Source organism: Lepidochelys olivacea, assembly GCF_965140295.1.
Source record: "Lepidochelys olivacea isolate rLepOli2 genome assembly, chromosome: 14".
NCBI classification, from domain to species: domain Eukaryota; kingdom Metazoa; phylum Chordata; order Testudines; family Cheloniidae; genus Lepidochelys; species Lepidochelys olivacea.
In genome coordinates, this window is record NC_140424.1 from 45,620,602 (window position 1) to 45,642,673 (window position 22,072).

Consider the following 22,072-nt stretch of genomic DNA (forward strand, 5'->3'; position numbering starts at 1 on the left):
AAGGGTCATTGGCGATATCTGGGTGACGGGACCACTCATGGTGAGTGGAGAAGGACCTGCGGAGACGATCCGCAGGCTGGTTCTGCGCCCCTGGTAGAGGAGAGGTTTCGAGGTCGGTGGAACGTGCGATGCAGAAACCCCACGGACGAGCTGCCTCCCGGCATGGGGGGGGGAAGAGCGAGCGCCGCCCTGCCCGTTGATGTAGCAGGTGGCTGTTGTATTGTCCATGAGAACGGAGATAGTCCGGCTTGCGATGTGGGCCGAGAACGCACGATATGGGAAAACGTGGACTCTCTTTCTCAGAAAGGCCCCTGCTACTGCCATACACTTGGTGAAGACTGCCAGGGCGGACGACAGACCGAATGGCAGGGCCGCAAATTGGTAATGGGTCTAGTTTACCGCAAATCTTAGACACCTTCTGTGGCCTTGGAAAATTGATATGTGGAAGTCTGAATCTTTCAAGTCGAGGGCGGCAGACCAACCCCCTGGATTCAGCCACAGGATGATGGAGGCCAAGGAGACCATGCAGAACTTCCACTTTCTGAGACAGCGATTGAGCCGAGGAAGGTCTAGGATCGGTCTGAGACCTCCCCTGGCTTAGATCAGGACACAACGCGAACAGAGCCCCTTTCCCCTTAGCGGGTAAGGAACCTCTGCCACAGCTCCCATCTGAAGGAGGGATTTTACCTCCTGCTCCAACCGCTGCTTGTGAGAAGGGTCCCTGAAGAGGGACGGGAGGGTGGGTAGGAAGGTGAGGTAGACAAAAATTGGAGGCTATACCCAGATTCCACTGTGTTTAGGACCCAGTTCTCCGAGATAAATGTGTTTCCAGGCCCTGAGGAAATAGCACGGTTGGAAGATACAGGGGTGACTGGATCCTGGTGTGGAGGGACTGGTGTGGACGAGAGCTTCGAGGTGCCGAAATGACGAGGAGCCGACTGGGATGGCCCCGTGGAGGACGAGGGCGGAGGGGGCCTGCACCCAAACCCCTTGTTCTTTCTCCTCCGCTGGTCGTGCCTGGGCAGTGGAGAATAGCATCACCCGTATTGTTGGGGCCCATAGCACCTTCCAGCTTGTGCGGGCAAGTGTAGGCCCAGGGATTTCAGCGCTGCCTTAGAGCCTGTAAGGCCCTGCAGACTAGCATCTGTCTGCTCTGAACAGAGCAAGGAACCTTTGAATGGAAGGTCCTGGGTCGTCTGCTGCACTTCCCGTGGAAATCCCGAAGATTGTAATCACGAGCTCCTGCGCATGGTGACAACCATGGCCACTGACCTGGCCGCAGAACCCGCGACATCCAGGGCTGCCTGCAGGGAGGCCCAGGCCACTGCTCTCCCTTCCTGCACAAGGTCAGAGACCCTCAGCCGGGTGCCCTGGGGAAGCATGTCCTCCCATTTCTGCATTGCTTCCCGCCTGTTAAAATCACAGCGACCCAGCCAGGCTTGCTGGGTCGCTATGCGGAGCTGCAATCCCCCGGCGAGGAGGCTTTCCTCCTGAACAAGGCCAACTTTGGGGCATCTTTTGCCTTTGGTTTGGGCCCCGGGGCAGGGGTGTGAGAATAAAATTCTCAGCCCTTGGCAGGTACAAAATATTCCCGCTCCGTTCGCTTAGGAGGGAGGGAGACTGGGTTCTGCCAGAGCCTCCATGGGCTCCGTGATCGCCACATGTAGGGGAAGAGCGACGAGGGACCTGCTGCCGCCCAGATATCCAGGAAGGCCTGAGTGACTCTTTCACCACCTCCGCCTGGACACCCAGATTTGAGCCACTCGCTTCATTAAGTCCTGGTGGGCTTTGTGCTCATCCTGGAGTGGGGATACCTCTTGGGCCACCAGCGCCTCATCCGGCGAAGAGGAGGAGGTGGGTAAAGCTGGTAAGGCCTCTGCTCTCTCCTCTGAGTGGGGAACCTGCTTCAGTTGCTCGGCACAGGGATTCGGGTCTGGTGTCTCGCGGTGCAGTACCGGAGGGGCGCTGCTCTCTGAGGCCACCAAGAGCGCTGCGAGCCGGTGCCCTGAGCCGGGGGAAACCCCCACGGGTTCCAGAAGGTCCCCTGCATGGGTGTCGGCCCCCCCGGTCCCAGTGCTCGGGGCACCATCGCACCAGATGTCCCTGTTGTGTAAGATGGCCACGGAGAAGAGCGTGGATGGTCCTGACGGTGTGAATAACAGGACCCCACATCCAACTCCGAGGAAGAGGAGGAGGGAGGAGACCATGGCGGTGCCGACCCTCCCGGTGGCGTGCGGACACCCTGGGTGAAGTGACCCGGGGGGGTTTCCCCTGGAGAGCGGTCTTGGTGCCGTTCTACGGCCGGGTGGGGCCTCTTTGCCACCCGATGGTGCTGGCGATGCCAAGTCCAGGACCTCCAGGGTCCCTGGTACCGGCAGCGTAAGCAGGTCTCTAGCTGCCGCGTACGCCCCTGGGGTGGCTGGTACCACGAAGTGTCTGATACGCTGCCTGCAGGAGGGCGGCACGTCCCTTGGCGGGGTACACGGGGCCGGCGTGGGTGTCTTTAGCGGGGGCTGCAGCGGTGCTGGTGAGGGAGAGCAGCCCGGCGCGGCTCTCGCACTGTCCCGGTCTCCTCGCCTGGCCCCTTTCGGTGCCGGGGAGTGGCTCTTGTCTCAGTACCCGCAGTGCCGGTCCTTGGGCACCGGTGAAGAGGGGCGGTGCCGCGAGCCCCGACTGGCAGGAGCCACGGTCTGCACCGAAGTGGAGCTGCTTGGTGCCAAGTCCGATCTCGGGTCCGATGTCGGCCTTCATGCTGCCTCCGTCAGGAGAACTTTCGGTCCCGCTGCCCAGTCGGTCTGGGTTGGGGGTTGAATTCCCTGCAGATCTGACAGCAACCCTTCCTCTGAGCTGCCCCCAACCCCTGAGACAGCTCAGGTGCGGGTCACTCGTTGGCAAGGATTTGCCACAGGAAGAGCAGGGCTTGAAGCCCAGTGAGCGAGGCGTACCCCGGCCCCGGGGAGTGGGCAGCCTCTCCAGCGCGGGAAGAGGTGTCCAAGCACTCGCACTACTAAAAACGACTTCCAACATGATGAATCTAGAGAAAACCACCAGAAAATTGGCCGAAGCAAGGAGAGAAGTTCCAGCAGCCGCCATGGGAGGTAAGAAGGAACTGAGGGGCGCGGGCTCGGCAGGGCCCCTTATACCCGCGCTGTGAGCGCACGGCACCGGGGGGTACCAGAGCCAACCAGCTGGGTACCACTAGGGGGAAATTCCAGCCGCGGTGCTCGGGTGCACACCCCGACATGGGAATGGACGTGTGCAACACACCTGCACAAAGAACGTGCAGGACGGATCCTTAAGGGATAAGGCCCCGAACTCCTACACCCCCCAGGGGAGGGGAGGGCTACGAGGAAGGCCTCCTTGATGGAGAGGAAATACTGGGACGTCGTCCTGAGGGGCTCAAAGGGGCCCCGAGTCAGGGTGGGAGGGTCCCATGCCGGTGCCCAACAAGCCTGAGAGGATGAAGCAGGGATGCAGCTGTGAGGAAACGCTGAACATCCCAGTGTACAGAGACCCTCTGCCTGCCTGGGGAGATCAGCCCCCTGACGTGACACTGAGACTGCCAAGCCCTGGGTCCGAATTCCAAGAGCTGCATCAGAGCCGGGGAAGAAGCAGGGAAGCTACGTCTCCTGCAGCACGGCTTGGGCGGCCCCCGGTTCTGGATCACGCGGACCCCGTGGGCCCTGGATGCCAGCGGAGAGATGACGACGCCTCGTGAGCATCACACAGGGCCGCTCAAAGGCCAGGCTGTCAGTCTGGGGTGCGCTGGCTCTGGGGGACAGAGCGGGCCCTGGGACAGCACATCCTAAAGGAGGACAAGGGGGTCAGACTGAGCCAGGCTGAGATCGGGGAACCAGGGCCCCTGCAGCTTGGGGAGAGGCAAACGGTCTCTCGGGGAGACTGGAAATTCCCTGGCTAGGAACAGGACCAGGTGCAGGCTCCGGAGCCGGCTCTTCCCTGCGTCGCCCGTCACCCACCAGGCCACATTCCTCGACCACGCCGCGCTCGGCCGCGCTGGGGGCTTCGCTCCACACAGGACATCAGGGGGTCGGCTTCCTCCTGCCTGGGTGACGACCTCGTCCCGCCCTGTTCGCGGACGCAGGGCGCTGCGCTGGTGTCGGTTCGGAGTCGGGAGCTGCTCGCCCCTGGGGACAGGGCCGGATCCGCAGCCAATCCCCCTGTGCTGCAGCCAGTTCGTGCCAGGCTCCCTCCCCTGCTCCGTACTGAGCTCACCTCCACGCGAGTGCCCCCCGCCTGGCACTGCCCGAAGCACTCCCCTGTCCGGCCCGGCTGTGGGAAACGAGGGGCGCCGAGCCCATCCGCGAGGTGCTGAGGCTCCGGGGAAGCCGGACTCTCCGGTCGGACGCCCCGAGGTGTGAGCAGGCAGGGACAATAGGAGCCACCGGGGTGCTCTCGTGAGCGCTGTCACTGCCGGGTGTCCACACACAACACCCCCCCAGCAGAGACATCGGGGCAGGCGGAGACCTCCCGCAGGCTGCTGGCCGTCCTGAGCAAAGCAGGGAATTGTCCCACCTCTCCTGAGCAATAACCCCTGTGGGACTGTGCACCCTGGCTGCACACGAGCGGAGCCTGCCCGGGGGGGCCGCCTGCACCGTGCGTCACGGCTGGGGCTGCAGCCCCGCGTTCAGCACTGGGGATTATCGCCTCCCCCTCACGCTCAGTCTCGCTCACTGGCCCCGGGCGGCCGCCCCTCTGCTAACCGCGGTGGGGGAGATCTGTGTGTGGGAGACACCAACTGGGAACCTGCCACCCCCAGTGCTGGGGGGGCCCTCATCCCAGGGCGAGGGGTGGGAGTTTGGGAGACTCAGAGGGAGCCCCCCACCCAGGAGCCGGAGGAGAAGCAGGGGGCTGTGGGAGGGGTAGGAGGGAACCTGGGGGGGAGAACAGGGGGCTGTGCGAAGGGGTAGGAGGGAACCAGAGGGGGGAGGAGCAGGGGGGCGTTGGGAGGGGGTAGGAGAGAATTTGGGGGGGACCAGGGGGCTGTGGGGGGAGGGTAGGAGGGAATGGGGGGAACAGGGGGGCTTTGGGAGGGGGTAGGAGAGAATTTGGGGGGGACCAGGGGGCTGTGGGGGGAGCACGGGGCTGTGGGGGGAGGGTAGGAGGAAACAGGGGGGAGCAGAGGGCTGTGGGGGGGTAGGAGGGGGCTGTGGGATAGGGTAGGAAGGAACTTGTGGGGGGAGCAGGGGGCTGTGGGGGGTAGGAGGGAATGGGGAGAACAGGGAGGCTTTGGGAGGGGGTAGGAGAGAATTTGGGGGGGACCAGGGGGCTGTGGGGGGAGCACGGGGCTGTGGGGGGGTAGGAGTGGGCTGTGGGGGGGAGTAGGAGGGAACTTGTGGGGGGGAGCAGAGGGCTGTGGGGGGGTAGGAGAAGGCTGTGGGATAGGGTAGGAGGGAACCTGGGGGTGGAGCAGGGGGCTGTGGGGGGGAGCAGGGAGGCTTTGGGAGGGTAGGAGGGAATGGGGGGAACAGGGAGGCTTTGGGAGGGTAGGAGGGAATGGGGGGAACAGGGAGGCTTTGGGAGGGAGTAGGAGAGAATTTGGGGGGGACCAGGGGGCTGTGGGGGGAGCACGGGGCTGTGGGAGGGGGTAGGAGGAAACCAGGGAGGAGCAGGGGGCTGTGGAGGGGGTAGGAGGGGGCTGTGGGAGGGGGTAGGAGGGAATGGGGAGGAACAGGGGGGCTTTGGGAGGGGGTAGGAGAGAATTTGGGGGGGACCAGGGGGCTGTGGGGGGAGCACGGGGCTGTGGGGGGAGGGTAGGAGGAAACGGGGGGGGGAGCAGGGGGCTGTGGGGGGGTAGGAGGGGGCTGTGGAAGGGAGTAGGAGGGAACTTGTGGGGGGAGCAGAGGGCTGTGTGGGGGGGGTAGGAGAAGGCTGTGGGATAGGGTAGGAAGGAACTTGTGGGGGGAGCAGGGGGCTGTGGGGGGTAGGAGGGAACCTGGGGGGGAGCAGGGAGCTGTGGGGGGGGTAGGAGGGAATGGGGGGAACAGGGGGGCTTTGGGAGGGGGTAAGAGAGAATTTGGGGGGGACCAGGGGGCTGTGGGGGGAGCAGGAGGCTGTGGGAGGGGGTAGGAGGGAACCTGTTGGGGGAGCAGGGGAACGGGGGGGGGGGGGAACAGGGGTAAGGAGGCTACAGCGTCACCGTCCCCGAGAGGGCGAAATGGCCGGACAGACCCGCACCCCACGGGAGTGTTTGTGTGTCAGGCCCAACTCCTGCTCCCCCCGGCTCTGAGCTGGGCGCTCTGGGGGGGGCGGGGGGGGGGGGAGCGGCCCGGGGGCGGGGGGGCACTGCAGGAAAGGCTGAAACCCACGTGCAGACTAACGGGCCCCTGCCAGGTACTGCTGACCGAGGGGGGGACCCTGCCCCAACACCCGCCCCGGTCCCTGCCCGGGACCTACGCCAGCTCCCTCGCCAGGCACCTCCCACCCCGACGCTGCCCCAGCCAAGCCCCCTGTCGGAGCCGGCAGCAGAGGGGCAGGTGGGGGGTGGGGCTCACTCATGGGATCCCTTCCCCCCCACCACTCACTTTGGGTCCCCTCCCTCTCTCCGGCTGGCAGTAAGTGGGGCCAAGGATCAGGCAGGGACTGCCTCTGGTGCCCCCCCCCCCCCCCGTCAGTGTCCCACCAGCCGCAGCCCCCTCTGCAGACACCGCTGCTGGGGGAATCCTCTGCCCCTGCACACGCAGAATTCACGTCCCCCCCCCACACACACACACACACGCAGCTGGCGAGGGGCTGCAGTGACACCCTCGGCCCAGCCTGCGGCGCCCCCCACAGCACCCCGCCCCCGGGGCCGCGTTGGGGGCTTGCGATATGGGGGTGGGACAGACAGAGCGGGACGCACGGGGCTGCTCGGGGGTCACGGACTGGGCTCAGCAGGGCTGGAGGGGGGACAGGCTGAATGGGAATGGAGGTGCAGGGCCACATGGGGACAGGGGCAGATGTGCCTCGCTGAATGAGAGAGGCTAGGGGGTCAGCTGGGGTCTGCAAGGGGGAGGCTCCCCAGCTCCCTAGCAATCCCCCATGCCCCCAAAAATCCTGTTCCATACTTCTCCCAGGCACCCCCAACAACCTCCCGGTTCACGCCCAGCAACGACCTCCCTCTCCCTCAGCTGCTCCGTTACCCCCGACTCCCCCCAGCCATTCCTGCTTCTGAGGGGGGGGCAGGGAAACCGGTCCTGTACTTTAGTGTAAATGAATTACTCCGCGGTCTGTATCGACAGGCCTAGTAAGGAATCTAGGTGTCACAAAACCAATTTCCTGAATCTTTGTTGTCTGTACTGTCACCGACATACTTGTGACAAGTATTCTGAACTAAATTACAACAAATAATTGAAACTGGAAGGATAATATTGGGTCATTTTGAGAAAAACAGTGCAGCATTTTAAAACACGGCGCGCAGAACGGGGAAGGTTTTGGCGCAGAATTCCCCCGGGGCAGCGGGGAGCAGGGCAGAGCAGCACCCCCTGCTGGTGGGGAGAGCCCGAGCAGTGGCCGCTCCAGCCCTGAGCCACCGGGAACGGGGGCAGGACTCAGGCCGGTGCCCCATGAGCGGGGAGGCGGGAGGGGGTCAATATCGGGGGAGGGGGGCAGTGGCTGGGGAGGGGGCAGCAGGGGCTGGGGAGCAGCCCCCCAGCGCAGGGTTTGGGGCGGGCGAGCAGAGCCCCCCTCTCAGCATGGGGGGGCCGGCGTCCTTAGGGGCAGGTCAGGCCTCACAGCAGGGACCAAGGGGCCAGACAGGCCAGGAGGGGGTTAAACCAGCCCCAGAGGGGGAGCGCTAAGGGGGCAGACATGGGGCAGGGCCCCAAAGCACCCTGGGGCAGGGACAGGCAGGGAATTAGCTCTCACGGCTGCGGTCTCAGGGTGGGGGGGCACCGGGGGGGCTGGGGACGCTCCGGGGCACAGACCTGGGGGGCTGGGCAGGGGCAATCCCGGCTCAGGGCAGGGCGGGCACCGGGGGGGGGCACAGCAGAGACCCCCACTCCCCCGCCCCCCCTGCTCGGGACGGGTCAGCAGCGCCCGGCACTGACCCCACACGGACCCCAGCAGCGCGGTCCGGGGGCCTGGCCTCCGCTCCCCCCACCCCGGCCCCCCAGCCCCCGCCCTGCCGGGCCCCTCTGTCCCCTCCCCCCACGGGTCCCCTCCTCCGCTCCCCCCACCCCGACCCCCCAGCCCCGCCCTGCCGGGCCCCTCTGTCCCCTCCCCCCACGGGTCCCCTCCTCCGCTCCCCCCACCCCGACCCCCCAGCCCCCGCCCCGCCGGGCCCCTCTGACCCCCCCCCACGGGTCCCCCTCCGCCGCTCCCCCCACCCCGACCCCCCAGCCCCGCCCTGCTGGGCCCCTCTGTCCCCTCCCCCCACGGGTCCCCTCCACCGCTCCCCCCACCCCGACCCCCCAGCCCCGCCCTGCCGGGCCCCTCTGACCCCCCCCCACGGGTCCCCCCCCAGGAGGAGCCCCGCCCGTGTCCGGTCCGGGCCCCGCACTCACCCGCGCTCTGGTTGTAGCGGCCGCGCAGGGTGACCAGGTCCGCTCGGAACCCGGGCTCCCAGCCCCGCAAGATCTGCGTCCACTCCTCCCAGTACTGCGGGTCCACGGCGCCCTTCACCCAGTCCCCGCGCGGCTCCATCCTCCGCCGCTCGCTGCTGTAGTGATTGATCGGCTCCCCGTCCACGTAGCCGACGCTGATGAAGTCGGGCAGCCCCGGGCCGGGCTGCGACACCCCCGTGTAGAAATAGCGGTAGGAGTGCGGGCCTGGGGGGGAGACGGGGGGGTCAGAGCCGCCGGCACCGCGCACCGCGGGGGGGAGAGGCGGGGCCCAGGGCTGCGGGGGGGGGGGCGAGGAGACGGGGGCGGGGCCCGGCCGCGGGAGGAGGAGGAGGAGGGCGGGGGAGGGGCAGGGGGTGGGGGAGGGGCGGGGAGGGCTGGACACTCCCGGGGGGGGGCAGCAGGGGAGCGGGAAGAAGGAAGGGGGGTCCTGCATGAGGGCAGCAGACAGAGGAGGGGGTGTGCGGGGGGGGGTAGGACTGCAGAGGGGGGAGGGGCAGGAGGGGAGCAGAGAGTGGAGGGGGTGTGAGGGGGAGGGGAGCAGAGAGAGGAGGGGGTGTGCGGGGGGGGTAGGACTGCAGAGGGGGGAGGGGCAGGGGGAGCAGGGCTGGAGGGGGTGTGAGGGGGAGGGGAGCAGACAGAGGAGGGGGTGTGCGGGGGGGAGTAGGACTGCAGAGGGGGGAGGGGCAGGGGGAGCAGGGCTGGAGGGGGTGTGAGGGGGAGGGGAGCAGAGAGAGGAGGGGGTGTGCGGGGGGGTAGGACTGCAGAGGGGGGAGGGGCAGGGGGAGCAGACAGAGGAGGGGGTGTGCAGGGGGGGTAGGACTGCAGAGGGGGGAGGGGCAGGGGGAGCAGGGCTGGAGGGGGTGTGAGGGGGAGGGGAGCAGAGAGAGGAGGGGGTGTGCAGGGGGGTAGGACTGCAGAGGGGGAGGGGCAGGGGGAGCAGGGCTGGAGGGGGTGTGCAGGGGAGGGGAGCAGAGAGAGGAGGGGGTGTGCAGGGGGGGTAGGACTGCAGAGGGGGGAGGGGCAGGGGGAGCAGGGCTGGAGGGGGTGTGAGGGGGAGGGCAGCAGAGAGAGGAGGGGGTGTGCGGGGGGGTAGGACTGCAGAGGGGGGAGGGGCAGGGGGAGCAGGGCTGGAGGGGGTGTGAGGGGGAGGGGAGCAGAGAGAGGAGGGGGTGTGCGGGGTGGTAGGACTGCAGAGGGGGGAGGGGCAGGGGGAGCAGACAGAGGAGGGGGTGTGCAGGGGGGGTAGGACTGCAGAGGGGGGAGGGGCAGGGGGAGCAGGGCTGGAGGGGGTGTGAGGGGGAGGGCAGCAGAGAGAGGAGGGGGTGTGCGGGGGGGTAGGACTGCAGAGGGGGGAGGGGCAGGGGGAGCAGGGCTGGAGGGGGTGTGAGGGGGAGGGGAGCAGAGAGAGGAGGGGGTGTGCGGGGTGGTAGGACTGCAGAGGGGGGAGGGGCAGGGGGAGCAGACAGAGGAGGGGGTGTGCAGGGGGGGTAGGACTGCAGAGGGGGGAGGGGCAGGGGGAGCAGGGCTGGAGGGGGTGTGAGGGGGAGGGGAGCAGAGAGAGGAGGGGGTGTGCAGGGGGGTAGGACTGCAGAGGGGGGAGCGGCAGGGGGGCACCAGGCTGGAGGGGGGTGAGGAGGAGGATGTGGTTATGGGGCACAGGGCTGGCAGGAGGGAGAGGTTATGGGGGAGGACAGCCATTGTGCCAGGAGGAGCCCCCAGGGGAGGGTGGAGCAGGAGGAGAAGGGGGGGTAGGAGATGCAAGAGCTGAAGCTTGGGTGGGGGGGCAGTTGTGGGGCAGGGGGGGTCTATGGAGGGGGAATGTGCCCAAGCTGCGTCACCCCTGTGAGTGCCCCCCCCCCCCCAAATGTCAGACACTGCTCAGGGGAGTTACACGGCTGGGGGTCAGGGCCTGGGGGTCAGGCTGCTGCAGGCTTGTTTGGTCCCACTAGGTCCTCAGCGTGTCGGGGGCTCAGACCCTGCAGGGTTGCCATGTGGACCCTCCCCCCTCCCTAAGCCCCCCTCACCCGAGTAACGTTACACACGGTGTCTGCAGGATCGGGGCCCTGTTCTCTAGTCACCAGTTACAGCCCAGAGCCCCCCTGCGCTGGGCGCTGGACACACACCAGGGACAGCCCTGGCCTACGTCTGAGCTGGGAGAGACCAGACGGCGCTAACCGGAGACAGAGCTCCCCCTTTTCTTCCCCTCCGCTCCTCCGGCTGCTGAGCGCCCTGGGTCCCCACCTCAGCGCCAGCCACTTGCCCTCTCGCTCCCCTTTGTTCAGAGCCTCGGGGCCCGATCCGGCGAGTGGGCTGCTGGTGCTGCTCCTCTCTGGCCGACTAGTTATCGAATCAGTGGAGCAGGCGGACGACCCACCGTCTCCCACCTCCTCGGTGAGGGCTCCAACCCTGTTGCCCAGTCCACCAATTTTGTGAGCCCCCTTTGTAACTCTTCGCAGTCTGCTTTGGACTTAACTATATTAGGTAGTTTTGTATCATCTGCAAATTTTGCCACCTCACTGTTTACTCCTTTTTCCAAGATCATTTATGAATATGATGAATAGGACTGGTCCCAGTACAGACCCCTGGGGGACACCACTATTTACCTCTCTCCATTCTGAAAACGGACCATTTATTCCTACCCTTTGTTTCCTATTTTAACCAGTTACCGATCCATGAGAGGACCTTCCCTCTTATCCCAGGACTGCTCACTTTGCTTAAGAGCCTTTGGTGAGGGACCTTGTCAAGGGCTTTCTGAAAGTCTAAGTACACTATATCCACTGGATCCCCTTGTCCACATGCTTGTTGACCCCCTCAAAGAATTCTAGATGATTGGTGAGGCATGATTTCGTTTTACAAAAACCATGGTGACTCTTGCCCCAACAAACTGTGTTCATCTCTGTGTCTGAGAATTCTGTTCTTTACTAGAGTTTCAACCAATTTGCCTGGTACTGAAGTCAGGTTTACAGGCCTGTAATTGCCAGGATCATCTCTGGAGCCTTTTTTAAAAATTGGCATCACATTAGCTATCCTCCAGCCATCTGGTACAAAAGCAGATTTAAATGACAGGCTACATACCACAGTTCGTCATTCTGCAATTTAATACTGGAGTTCCTACAGAACTCTGGGGTGAATACCATCCGGTCCCAGTGACTTATTACTGTTTAATCAATTTGTTCCAAAACCTACTCTAATGACACCTCAATCTGGGACAGTTCCTCAGATGTGTCACCTAAAAAGTATGGCTCAGGTTTGGGAAGGTCCTTCCCATCCTCAGCCATGAAGACCGATGCAAAAAATTCATTTAGTTTCTCCGCAGCGTCCTTATCGTTTTTGAGTGCTCCTTTAGCACCTCCATCGGCCAGGGGCCCCACTGGTTGTTTAGCAGCCTTCCTGCTTCCGATGAACTTCAATTTTTTTTTGCTATTACTTTTTGATTCTTTGGCTAGTTGTTCTTCAAATTCTTTTTTGGCCTTCCTAATTACATTTTCACACTTCACTTAGAGTTTTTGCTCCTTTCCATTTTATTCAATGGGATTTAAATTCTACTTTCTAAAGGATGCCTTTTTGTCTCTCATGGCTTTTTACTTTGTTGTTTAGCCAGGGTGGCACTTTTTCGGTTCTCTTACTATGGTTTTTAATTTGGGGTATACATTTAAGCCTCTATTACGGCATCTTTCAAAAGTTTCCATGCAGTTTGCAGGGATTTCACTTTTGGGACTGTACCTTTTAATTTCTGTTTAATGAGCCTCCTCATTTTTGTGTAGTTCCCCTTTCTGAAATTAAATGCCACTGTGGTGGCTGCTGTGATGTTTTCCCTGCCACAGGGATGTTTAATGACATTATGGTCACCATTACCAAGCCATCCAGCTCTATTCACCTCTCGGACCAGATCCTGCGCTCCACTTAGGACTAAATCAAGAATTGCCTCTGCCCTTGTAGGTTCCAGGACTAGCGGCTCCAAGAAGCCGTCATTTAAGGTGTCAAGAAACTTTATCTCTGCATTCCGTCCTGAGGTGACATGCACCCGGTCAGTATGGGGATAGCTGAAATCCCCATTGAGTTTTTAAATTTTTTTTATAGCTTCTCTAATCTCCCTGCGCATTTCACTGTCACTATCACCATCCTGGTCAGGTGGTCGGTAATCAGAGTGGATAAAAATCCGTGATTTTAAAAAATAATTTTAAAAAATCAGATTTTTTTTATTTAAATCAAATTTTTTTGATAAAATGCTTTGAGGAAAACGCCTATCTAAAGATACATTATACCTCAAAGATATCTCATCACGGAATAGGGATTCTCCATTCTAATTCTATAGTACGAGACAATATCTCCATGTCATGTTTAAGAAAAGTTTTGTAAATGAGTTCGAATAGTTCATGGATTAGGGACCCAATCTTATGGGGTTCCAGGGGCTTCTGTATAGATTATTTAGGTTAATCTTTCTATTTACCCAATGGGACTCAGTGCTCAGTCTAGAAGATACCAGCAGAGCTGCTTAGTTTTGCAGTTCTCAAACTGTGGATTTGTGCCTCCAGAGATAACATGCTTGTTAACAGCAAAAAAAAAAAAAAAAAAAAAAAGCGCTTTTTAAATAGAGAGAGAGGTGAGAAATAACAGACCTCAACCCTATTGTCCCTCTGCAAATCTGTGTACACAGAGTCAATCCCTTACCTGTCTCTAAAAGCGCAAAGTTTCAAAAAGTTCAGAGAAGATTGTTGGGGGCCGAATAGATCTGGACAAGGAGAAGACGTCTGGAGATAAATGTGAGACGGGAGGGACAGGCAGTAGAAACAAAAGTGAAACTGTTTGAGCAGCATATTTCAGAAGGCTTGAGGTCTTTCTGAGTGTAGCCTTCATTGATCTGAGATCTACCATACCATCCTCTCACTAGAAGGGAAAACCTGGAATGGCAGCAGGCCGTAAAAGAGACCCAGTTTGGGAATTTTAATGAAGTTCCTCTACCTGTGGGTAAGACAGGCATGCGTGCAAAATGCAAACAGTGCAACAAAGAAGTTCAGGCCTGGTTGCTCGAACGAAACATCATGAGAAGTGTTCCTTTCATCACCTTCAACACAGCTTCCTCCTGAGAAGGAACATGTCTGAACATGCAGGATCTTCAGGTTGGTAAACTTTTTTATTTCACACTTCTTTCTTAAGGACTGCCTGTCTTCCTTCAGAACTATTCTTGAATTCTCATGGCTGAACATATATACTCTATGGCCCTATCATTTTAGATGCAGTTGTGATAAAAAAAATAAACAGCTGAAATAGGCAGATCCTCCTTTTACAATTTCACCTTCAAAGTAGTGCTGAGTGTCAGTGAGTGAGCAATGAGTAACACGAAATGAGCAGTGTGGTAATAATAATTAAATAACCGCATTGACTTATTTTGTTTAGGAGAATCCATCCTCAACATACAGGATTCTGAAGACTATCCACCTTCAAGATTACCATCATTTTCTAGGGTTTCAGAGTTATCTGCCAATGACAGTGTTTCAGTCACATCATGCAGGTCACATAGCCACAGTATATCACCTGTAGCAAAAAGAAAAAAAATCTCCATCATCCAGAAACCACCATGGATAAGTGTGTGATAAGAACCAGCAGATTACAAAAAGAGGTAACTGATGAAAAAAATTGCCCACTTTGTTTATGCAAACAACTCTCCTTTCGGTATGACTGAGAACCCACACTTCATTAACATGGTTCAGTCATTAAGACCAGGATACAGTCCACCCAGCAGAGTAGATGTCACAGGCAAATTGCTGGATAAAGTGTATGAAAGAGAAATTGAGCAGCGTGCAAAAGGTCTAGAGGGTGAAATTATTAACCTGCATCTTGATGGGTGGAGCAACATCCACAATGATCCTGTTGTGTGTGCCTGTGTGACAACAGAAGAAGGGAATGTCTTCCTTACAGAAACAATCGATACACCAGGAAATGCGCACACAGCAGAATACTGGCAAGAAGCAGGAGTAAAAGCGATAAACTGTGAAAAAAATTCAAATGTCCAGTATGCAGCTTGGTCACAGACAATGCTGCAAATGTATCCAAGATGAGAAGAAATTTAGAGGAGAGTGAAGAGAGTCCCAAGCTAATAACATACGGTTGCAGTGCTCATCTGATGCACCTCCTAGGCAAAGACTTTGGTGTTCCAGAAATAAAGGCTAATGTTGTTGAAATCTCAAAATACTTCCATAACAATCACTTTGCAGCAGCTGCTCTGAAAAGAGTGGGAGGAACCAAGCCAACTCTCCCACAGGACGTGCGATGGAATTCAGCAGTGGACTGTTTTGAGCACTAGATCAAGAACTGGCCTAATCTGATGACCGTTTGTGAACAAAATTGTGAAAAAATAGATGGCACCGTCACAGCCAAAGGTCTCAACGCTGGGATTAAGAGAAATGCCAAACACCTGCGGAGTAACCTGAAGCCTATTTCCGTAGCCTTGAACAAAATGCAGGGAAATCGCTGTTTTATTGCTCATGCTGTTGAAATTTGGAAGAGAAATCTGCAATGACAGAGTTGAATTACAAGCATTAAAAAAACCAAATGGGACAGGCACCATCTCCAGCTCATCTTCTTGCAAATATTCTCAATACCAGGGTCAAACCTGAACTGCTGAAGAGGAGGAGTTGGCGATGACATGGACATCCAGCAATCATCCCTCCATAATGCCAACTAAAATAAACTTCAGAGCGAAGGGTGAACTGTTCAAGAAATAGATGTTCGCTGATGATGTTTTAAAGACAGTCACAGCAGTGAACTGGTGGAAGTCACTGAAGCACCTGGATTCAGAGATGGCTGAAGTGATCATCTCACTTTTACCAGCAGTAGCTTCTTCTGCCGGTGTAGAAAAAATATTTTCTTCCTTTGGACTAATTCATTCCAAACAGAAATCGTTTGTGGCCTGACAAAGCAGGAAAGCTGGTTTTTCTTATCCAGATGATGAGCAAAGAGGAAAATGAATGTGCAGACGACTATGTTAGCTGCAGAAGCCAACATTTTAAATGTCTCATGTTGACCTGGCCGACATCATCAATTTAATTTTGGGGTTTTTTTTAAAAAAATATTTCATTGAACTATTTTGGTTAAAAACAATTTTAACAAAAACAAACCTGATTTAAAAAAAAAAACTTGAATGTTTAACTAAATTCAAAAATTCATATGCTTGTTTTGTTAAAATATTATGTTTGCTGTTGGAGAAAAAAATCCAGACTACATAACATTGTTGGTTTTAGTTAAATAAAACAATTTAAATGTCTGTCTGGTGATGTTTTCCTCCTAATACAGCATGGCAAGAAAATCCTCCAAATATTAACGATTAACCTGTTGAATTGGAGCTATTTATGAAGTCACTGAGAGGTGAACTGTCTGCTTCAATTATCTTTGGTAAATGAAATAACCAAACAATCATTCATTTTCTGATATAGCTGTAAAACTCATCTGAAAAGTTTTCAAAATAAATCACTGTTTAAAAATGTATCGTGTGTACCTTCTAAAAATGAAAACTACGTCTCTCTCTGAGTGGTGAAGAATATGTATTAAGGTTAGACCAACCAACAAGAATGCACTTTTATGCAGAACTCCATGATTAAATCGAGTCTTCCTGACTAGAGATTTAAACTACGATTTAAATCAAATCCACCCTGTTGGTAATATATCCCTAACACTAGATTCTTATTATTCAAGTATGGAATTGCTTTCCATAGGAATTCTGTGGTACAGTTTGGTTCATTTAAGATTTTTACTTCATTTGACTCAACCCTCTCTTTCCCATAGTGCCACTCCCCCACCAGCATGACCCATTCTGTCCTTCTGATATATTTTGTACCCTGGTATTACTGTGTCCCATTGACTGTCCTCATTCCACCAAGTTTCTGTGATGCCTATTCTATCCATAGCCTCATTTAATACGAGGCACTCTCGTTCACCCATCTTAGTATTTAGACTTCTAGCATTGGTATATAAGCACTTTAAAAACTTGTCACTTTTTAGCGGTCTGCCATTACGGGATGTAATTGAATGGGACTCTATTTTCATTTCAGTTTCTCATCAGATCCTACCCGTATTTTGACAGGTTTCAGAGTAGCAGCCGTGTTAGTCTGTATTCGCAAAAAGAAAAGGAGGACTTGTGGCACCTTAGAGACTAACCAATTTATTTGAGCATGAGCTTTCGTGAGTTACAGCTCCGATGAAGTGAGCTGTAGCTCCCGAAAGCTTATTCTCAAATAAATTTGAGTCTCTAAGGTGCCACAAGTCCTCCTTTTCTTTTTACCCGTATTTTGTCATCTTCCATCCTCCCCTCCTTACTAGGACATAGAGAATCTCCATTAATAGACCCTCCCCTAAGGGATGTCTCTGTCTGAACCACATGCTCCTCCGCACCTGTCGGCTTTCCCCCAGCTCCTAGTTTAAAAACTGCTCTACGACCTTTTTAATGTTAAGAGCCAGCAATCTGGTTCTGTTTTGGTTTCGGTGGAGCCCATCCCTCCTGTATAGGCTCCCCCTTTCCCAAAAGTTTCCCGTTCCTAATAAATCTAAACCCCTCCTCCCTACACCATCGTCTCATCCATCCATTGAGACCCTGCAGCTCTGCCTGTCTAACTGGCCCTGCGCAGGGAACTGGGAGAATCTTTGAGAATGCTACCATGGGGGTCCTGGACTTCCATTGGTTACCTAGCAGCCTAAATTTGGCCTCCAGGACCTCTCTCCTACCCTTCCCTAGGTCACTGGTACCTACATATACCACGACCACCGGTTCCTCCCCAGCACAGCACAAGTCTCTCTAGACGTCTCGAGAGATCTGCAACCTTCGCACCAGGCAGGCAAGTCACCTTGCAGTTCTCCCGGTCATCGCAAACCCAGTGATCTATGTGTCTAATGATCGAATCCCCCATAACTGTCACCTCCTAATAACTGGAGTTGTCTGCCCCGGAGAGGTGTCCTCAGTGTGAGAGGACACCACAGCAGCATCTGGAAGGAGGCTGTTGAGATTCGTTCTCCCCTATCCTTAATTCTCTTGACCCTCTGTCCCAGTGCAAGGCTGGCCCCACCAGCCCCCACCCCGGCTCAACCCCAACATCTGCTTCCTCCATTCCTGTCTCGCACTGCGGAGCATCTCTGGCAGAAATCTCACGGACAGGCCGACGTCCTCCACTACAGAGTCGTTCTCCCCTCCCTCACTTCTGCCATTTTCCTTCCTACACACCTCGACTTCTCCAGCCTGGCTGGATCCCCCGCCCACAGTCCCAGCTGCCTCTTCTCCACCTTCGTCTCCCCCCTCAAACCCTCCCCACCTCCTGTCCCCACTGCATTCTGCACAGGATGGATCTCTTCCCAGACAAATTTACACAATTAAACCCTCCCCTCAGCTCATCTTCCCTTCCCACCCTACAATTCCTGCCTCCTTCTCCCTCTTCGCAGAGGTAGACGTTTCTCATCTGTGCTCCTCCTAACCCCATCCCATCTCCTGATCTCCTCACCGCACTCCCCTCCAGCTCTTCCCCTTCACAACACAATCACGTTAGTGTCTTCCATCATACAGACCCTTGACTCCATTTGCCTCTCCAGCGACCGCCCCTTCTCCCTTTCATCTCTCAGCTCATTGAATGTGCCCCTGCAATCGCTGTCTGGAGTTCCTCTCCTCCACTCCCATCCTAGATCCTCCCCACTCCGGCTTCCACCCCCTGCGCTCCACGGAAATCGCTCCTGCCAAAGTCTATAATGACTCTTCCTAGCTAACTTTCACACTAGGTGCTCCATCCTCACCCACCCTGGCCTGCCAGCCGCCTCTGACACCAGTCACCAGGCTCTTCTACAAATCTTGTCCTCCTCGGCTTCCTTAGCGCTGTCCTCTCCTGAGTCTCCTCCAACCCTTCTAACCACTCCTTCGCCATGTCCGCCGGAGCATCTTCCTCAGCTCCCCTCCAGCTGTCTGTGGGGCTCTGTCCTTGGTCCCCTTCTCTTCTCCCCCTACACCTTATCTCCGGGCAAAGTCATCCACGAACACAAATTCAGCTATTATCTCCATGCTAACAACTCACAGATCTGCCTTTGTACTCCAGACCTCTCGCTTTCTGTCCAAACGACAATCTTGGCCTGTCTGACATCTCCTTATGGATGTCCTGTCATCAGATCAAGCTCAGTCTGGTTAAAACAGAGTTCCCAATCACAGGACAACACCAGCATCCTGCCTGTCCCTTAGGCCCATAACCTGGGCGTCATCTTGGACTCACACCTCTCTCCAGGTCCTCGCATCCAGGTTATGTCTAAGTCTTGCTCACTCCTTCTGCAGAGCATCTCGAAGACACGGCCCTTCCTATCCACCCCCCCCAGCTAAAACTCTCGTCCAGGCTCTCAGCATCTCGCCTGCTGCGAGAGCCTTTTCTCTGGCCTTGACAAACGCAGTCTCACCCTGCTGAGGTCCATTCAGATCATGCTGAAAAGATCGTTTTTCTAGCTCGTTGATCTATGTCAGCTCTCTCTGTGCATCCCACCGCTGGCTGCTCCTCCTCCATCACATCAAACAGACATCAGCGGCCTGTCTTCAACTGGGAGGCCCTTCGCGGCCTATCCCCACCCACGCTCTCATTTGCTACCGAAATGTCAACCCTCACCTCCGATCGGCCCATGATCCCAGCCTCCATCAGCCACTCGTTAAATCTGCAAACAAGCCCCTTCGTCCTGTGTCCCATGCTGCCCCTCACGCCTGCGAGGAGCTCCCCATAAACATCCGCAAAGCTACCTCGTTACCCTCCAAACCCTCCTCAGTGCTCCCCTCTGCCAGGGTACCTAAAAACCAGACAACGGTGAGGCCACTGGTGCCTCGAGCCCACAGCCGGCCAGTGCTGTCTCCTCATTCCCTAGTAGCTCCCCATTGGTCTATAGTCATCTCTCGTCTCATACGCAGCCGGGACAGTCTCTGTGTTCTGTGTCTGTACAGCACCCGGCACATCAGGGGCCTGGACCATGACTGAGGTTCCCGGCACAGGACCATCACAAATAATGAGGACGATGATAGCAGGGCAGGGAGCTTTACTTTTAAATTGGCTTCCCCGCACCCCATTAGAAAGGCCCGTTCTATGGACCCCGTGCAGTCAAATAACGCTCTCCCGCCCACCAAGCTACTGCCCCTCGTTGGGGATAGTTTTCTTGTGGCGTCAGGAGAGCTCTCGCCCAGCAACACAGAGCGGCTACACCGCGTGCCCCACAGCAGCATGGCTGAGCCGCTGTGAGGTGTGCCGTGTAAACACGGCCTCAGTGAGCAGGGCCTGGCCAGGCACGGAGGGGAGTTGGCGCTGGATTCAACGTCATTAAAAAAAGGCAGAACACTCTGATCTTCATTCGGTCCGTCTCTGCGCACACACCCAGCCCTACCGGCCCCAGGCCAACGCTCTGAGCAGCTGGCGTTACACCAGTCCTGGGGGCGACCCAGGGGACCTCCTGTCTCTTGCCTCCAGGGGCACCGAATGCCAGGACCCCCCACTTCCATTCCTGGACCCTAATGTGACTCAGCCCCGTGGGGCCGAACCCTGTTTACCTCAAACCAAGCCTGTCACTGAAGTGGTGCGAGGGCAACCATGTGCCTGAAACCACTTCAAACAAAGCCCCAAACCCACCCCGCAGCCTCACCCAGCTGGCTACGGGCTCCCGAGCTCCCCGGGGTCTGAGCTGCTGCCGCCCGGGGAACTCTGGGGCCAGGCTCGGGCCACGGGAGAGTCACGTCCATGCCAGGAAAAGCAGGACCTGCCCCTGCCCCTCTCCCCACACACCCCATGGGGATCCCGAAGCTCCTCCCCAGCAATCCCAGGAGATCCCCACAGCACCAATGTTCGGTGCTTTGCAACGGGCGCTCGCCCCCAAACTGAGCCCCGCTTAACGCCATTAAAGGTCGGGGAGTCCAAGGAGCCTCTCTCACCCCCACCCCCATAACTCTTGTGTGGGGGGCGGGGGTGAAGTTACTCCCTGTGACTAGGGGCCTGGGCTCTGCAGACAGGGATCGTGGGAAAGCCCCGTCCTCTCCCGAGCTGCCGGACACACGCAGCCTGGGCAGCGCCGGGCACGGGGGATCCCCCACAGCCCCGGGGCAGGGCGGGCAGCGGGGACCTGCCAGACCCCAGACACCTTTCAACGCACCCCGAAGTCCTGTTCGTTACTGATCGGCGTGAGCGTTACCATCGGGCCGGGATGGTCTCTGGAGTCTGGACCTTGACCAAACAGAACTGACCTCCCCCCCCCGCCCGTGAGCCCCTCGGGCTGATCGGGGTGCGCAGCGCCGAGCACAAGGGGGCCACGAGCCTGGCTGGGCGCTAACGCGCGACATGACAAGAACCAGCCCCCGCCGGGGGGCATCCCGGCCCGGCACCGACCGGACCCCCCGCTCCGGTCCGCTCCGGTCCGCGCGCAGAGCCCCGCACGGCTGGCACCCCCCGTGTCCGGGCGGACCCCCCCGTACTCACTGGAGTAGCCCCCCTGGATGGCCGCAGCCCCCAGCAGCGCCAGCAGGCGCAGCGCCGTCGCCATCGTGTCCCGCACCGAGCCCCGCACCGCGTCCCGCACCGACTCTCGCCGGCAGCTGAGCCCCGCCGCCCGCAGCCCGCTACTTATACCGCGCGCCGCCCGCCCGCCCGGATTGGCCGAGCGGGGAACGTCCCGCCAATAGCGACGCGCAGGCCCGGTGCCGTCACCGGTCGCTGGGCAGAACCGGCCCGGGCAGGTTGGAGTTGGGAAAGCGAAAGTCGGAGCCGCGATGAGCGCAGAGGGGAACCCCGGGCAGCGCCCCGCCCCCGCCCCTGAGGCCCCGCCCACTGGCTCGTGAACCTTGGGCAGCGCCCCGCCCCCACCCTAGGCCCCGCCCACTGGGGGGGCCACCCACTCTTTGCTTTTCCCAGCCGTCAGGGCACTCTTGGGTCACGACTTCAAACTTTTCTCCACAACCGCAAGGGCTGGAAACGTCCCTTTGAGTGACGAAGGCCGAGAGTCTCCCCCGCTCACGTGACTCCAGGAGCTGGGTCTTGAAGAAAACACCAAAGATAGCGAGACTCACAAAATCAGGGGGTAGCCGTGTCAGTCTGTACCCACAAAAACAACAAGGAGTCTGGTGGCACCTTAAAGACTAACCGATTTATCTGGGCAGAAGCTTTCGTGGGTAAAAACCCACTTCTTCAGATGCGTGGAGTGAACATGACAGATACAGGCATAAATATCCGCTGGCACATGAAGGGAAGGGAGTTACCCTGCAAGTGGAGAACCAGTGTTGACAGGGCCAGTTCGGTCAGGGTGCACGTGGTCCACTCCCAATCACTGATGGGGAGGGGTCGATACCCAGAGAGGGGAAATTGCTTTTGCAGTGAGCCAGCCACGCCCAGGCCCTGTTCCAGCCCAAACTGATGGCGTTACGTTTACAAATGAATTGCAGCCCTGCAGTTTCCCTTTGAAGTCTGGTTCTGAAGTTTTTCTCTTGAAGGATGGCTGCTTTTCAGTCTGTTACTGAGGGTCCGGGGAGAGAC

The 22,072-nt window shown here is 57.9% G+C and overlaps 1 protein-coding gene across 2 annotated transcripts in view; it reads right to left on the bottom strand.

Moving 5' to 3' along the window:
- LOC311530461 (major histocompatibility complex class I-related gene protein-like) overlaps positions 1–21,177 on the bottom strand; it is a 41,999-nt gene extending 20,822 nt beyond the window's left edge. For both annotated transcript variants that reach the window (XM_084647096.1, XM_084647095.1), the window contains exons 1-2: positions 21,023–21,177; positions 8,502–8,765 (exon numbers count right to left, since the gene is read on the bottom strand). In XM_084647096.1, coding sequence (XP_084503222.1) covers positions 8,502–8,765; positions 21,023–21,086 — 328 coding nt within the window. In that variant the 5' untranslated portion in view covers positions 21,087–21,177. The remainder of the gene's footprint in view (positions 1–8,501; positions 8,766–21,022) is intronic.
- Between the last annotated feature and the right edge of the window lie 895 nt (positions 21,178–22,072).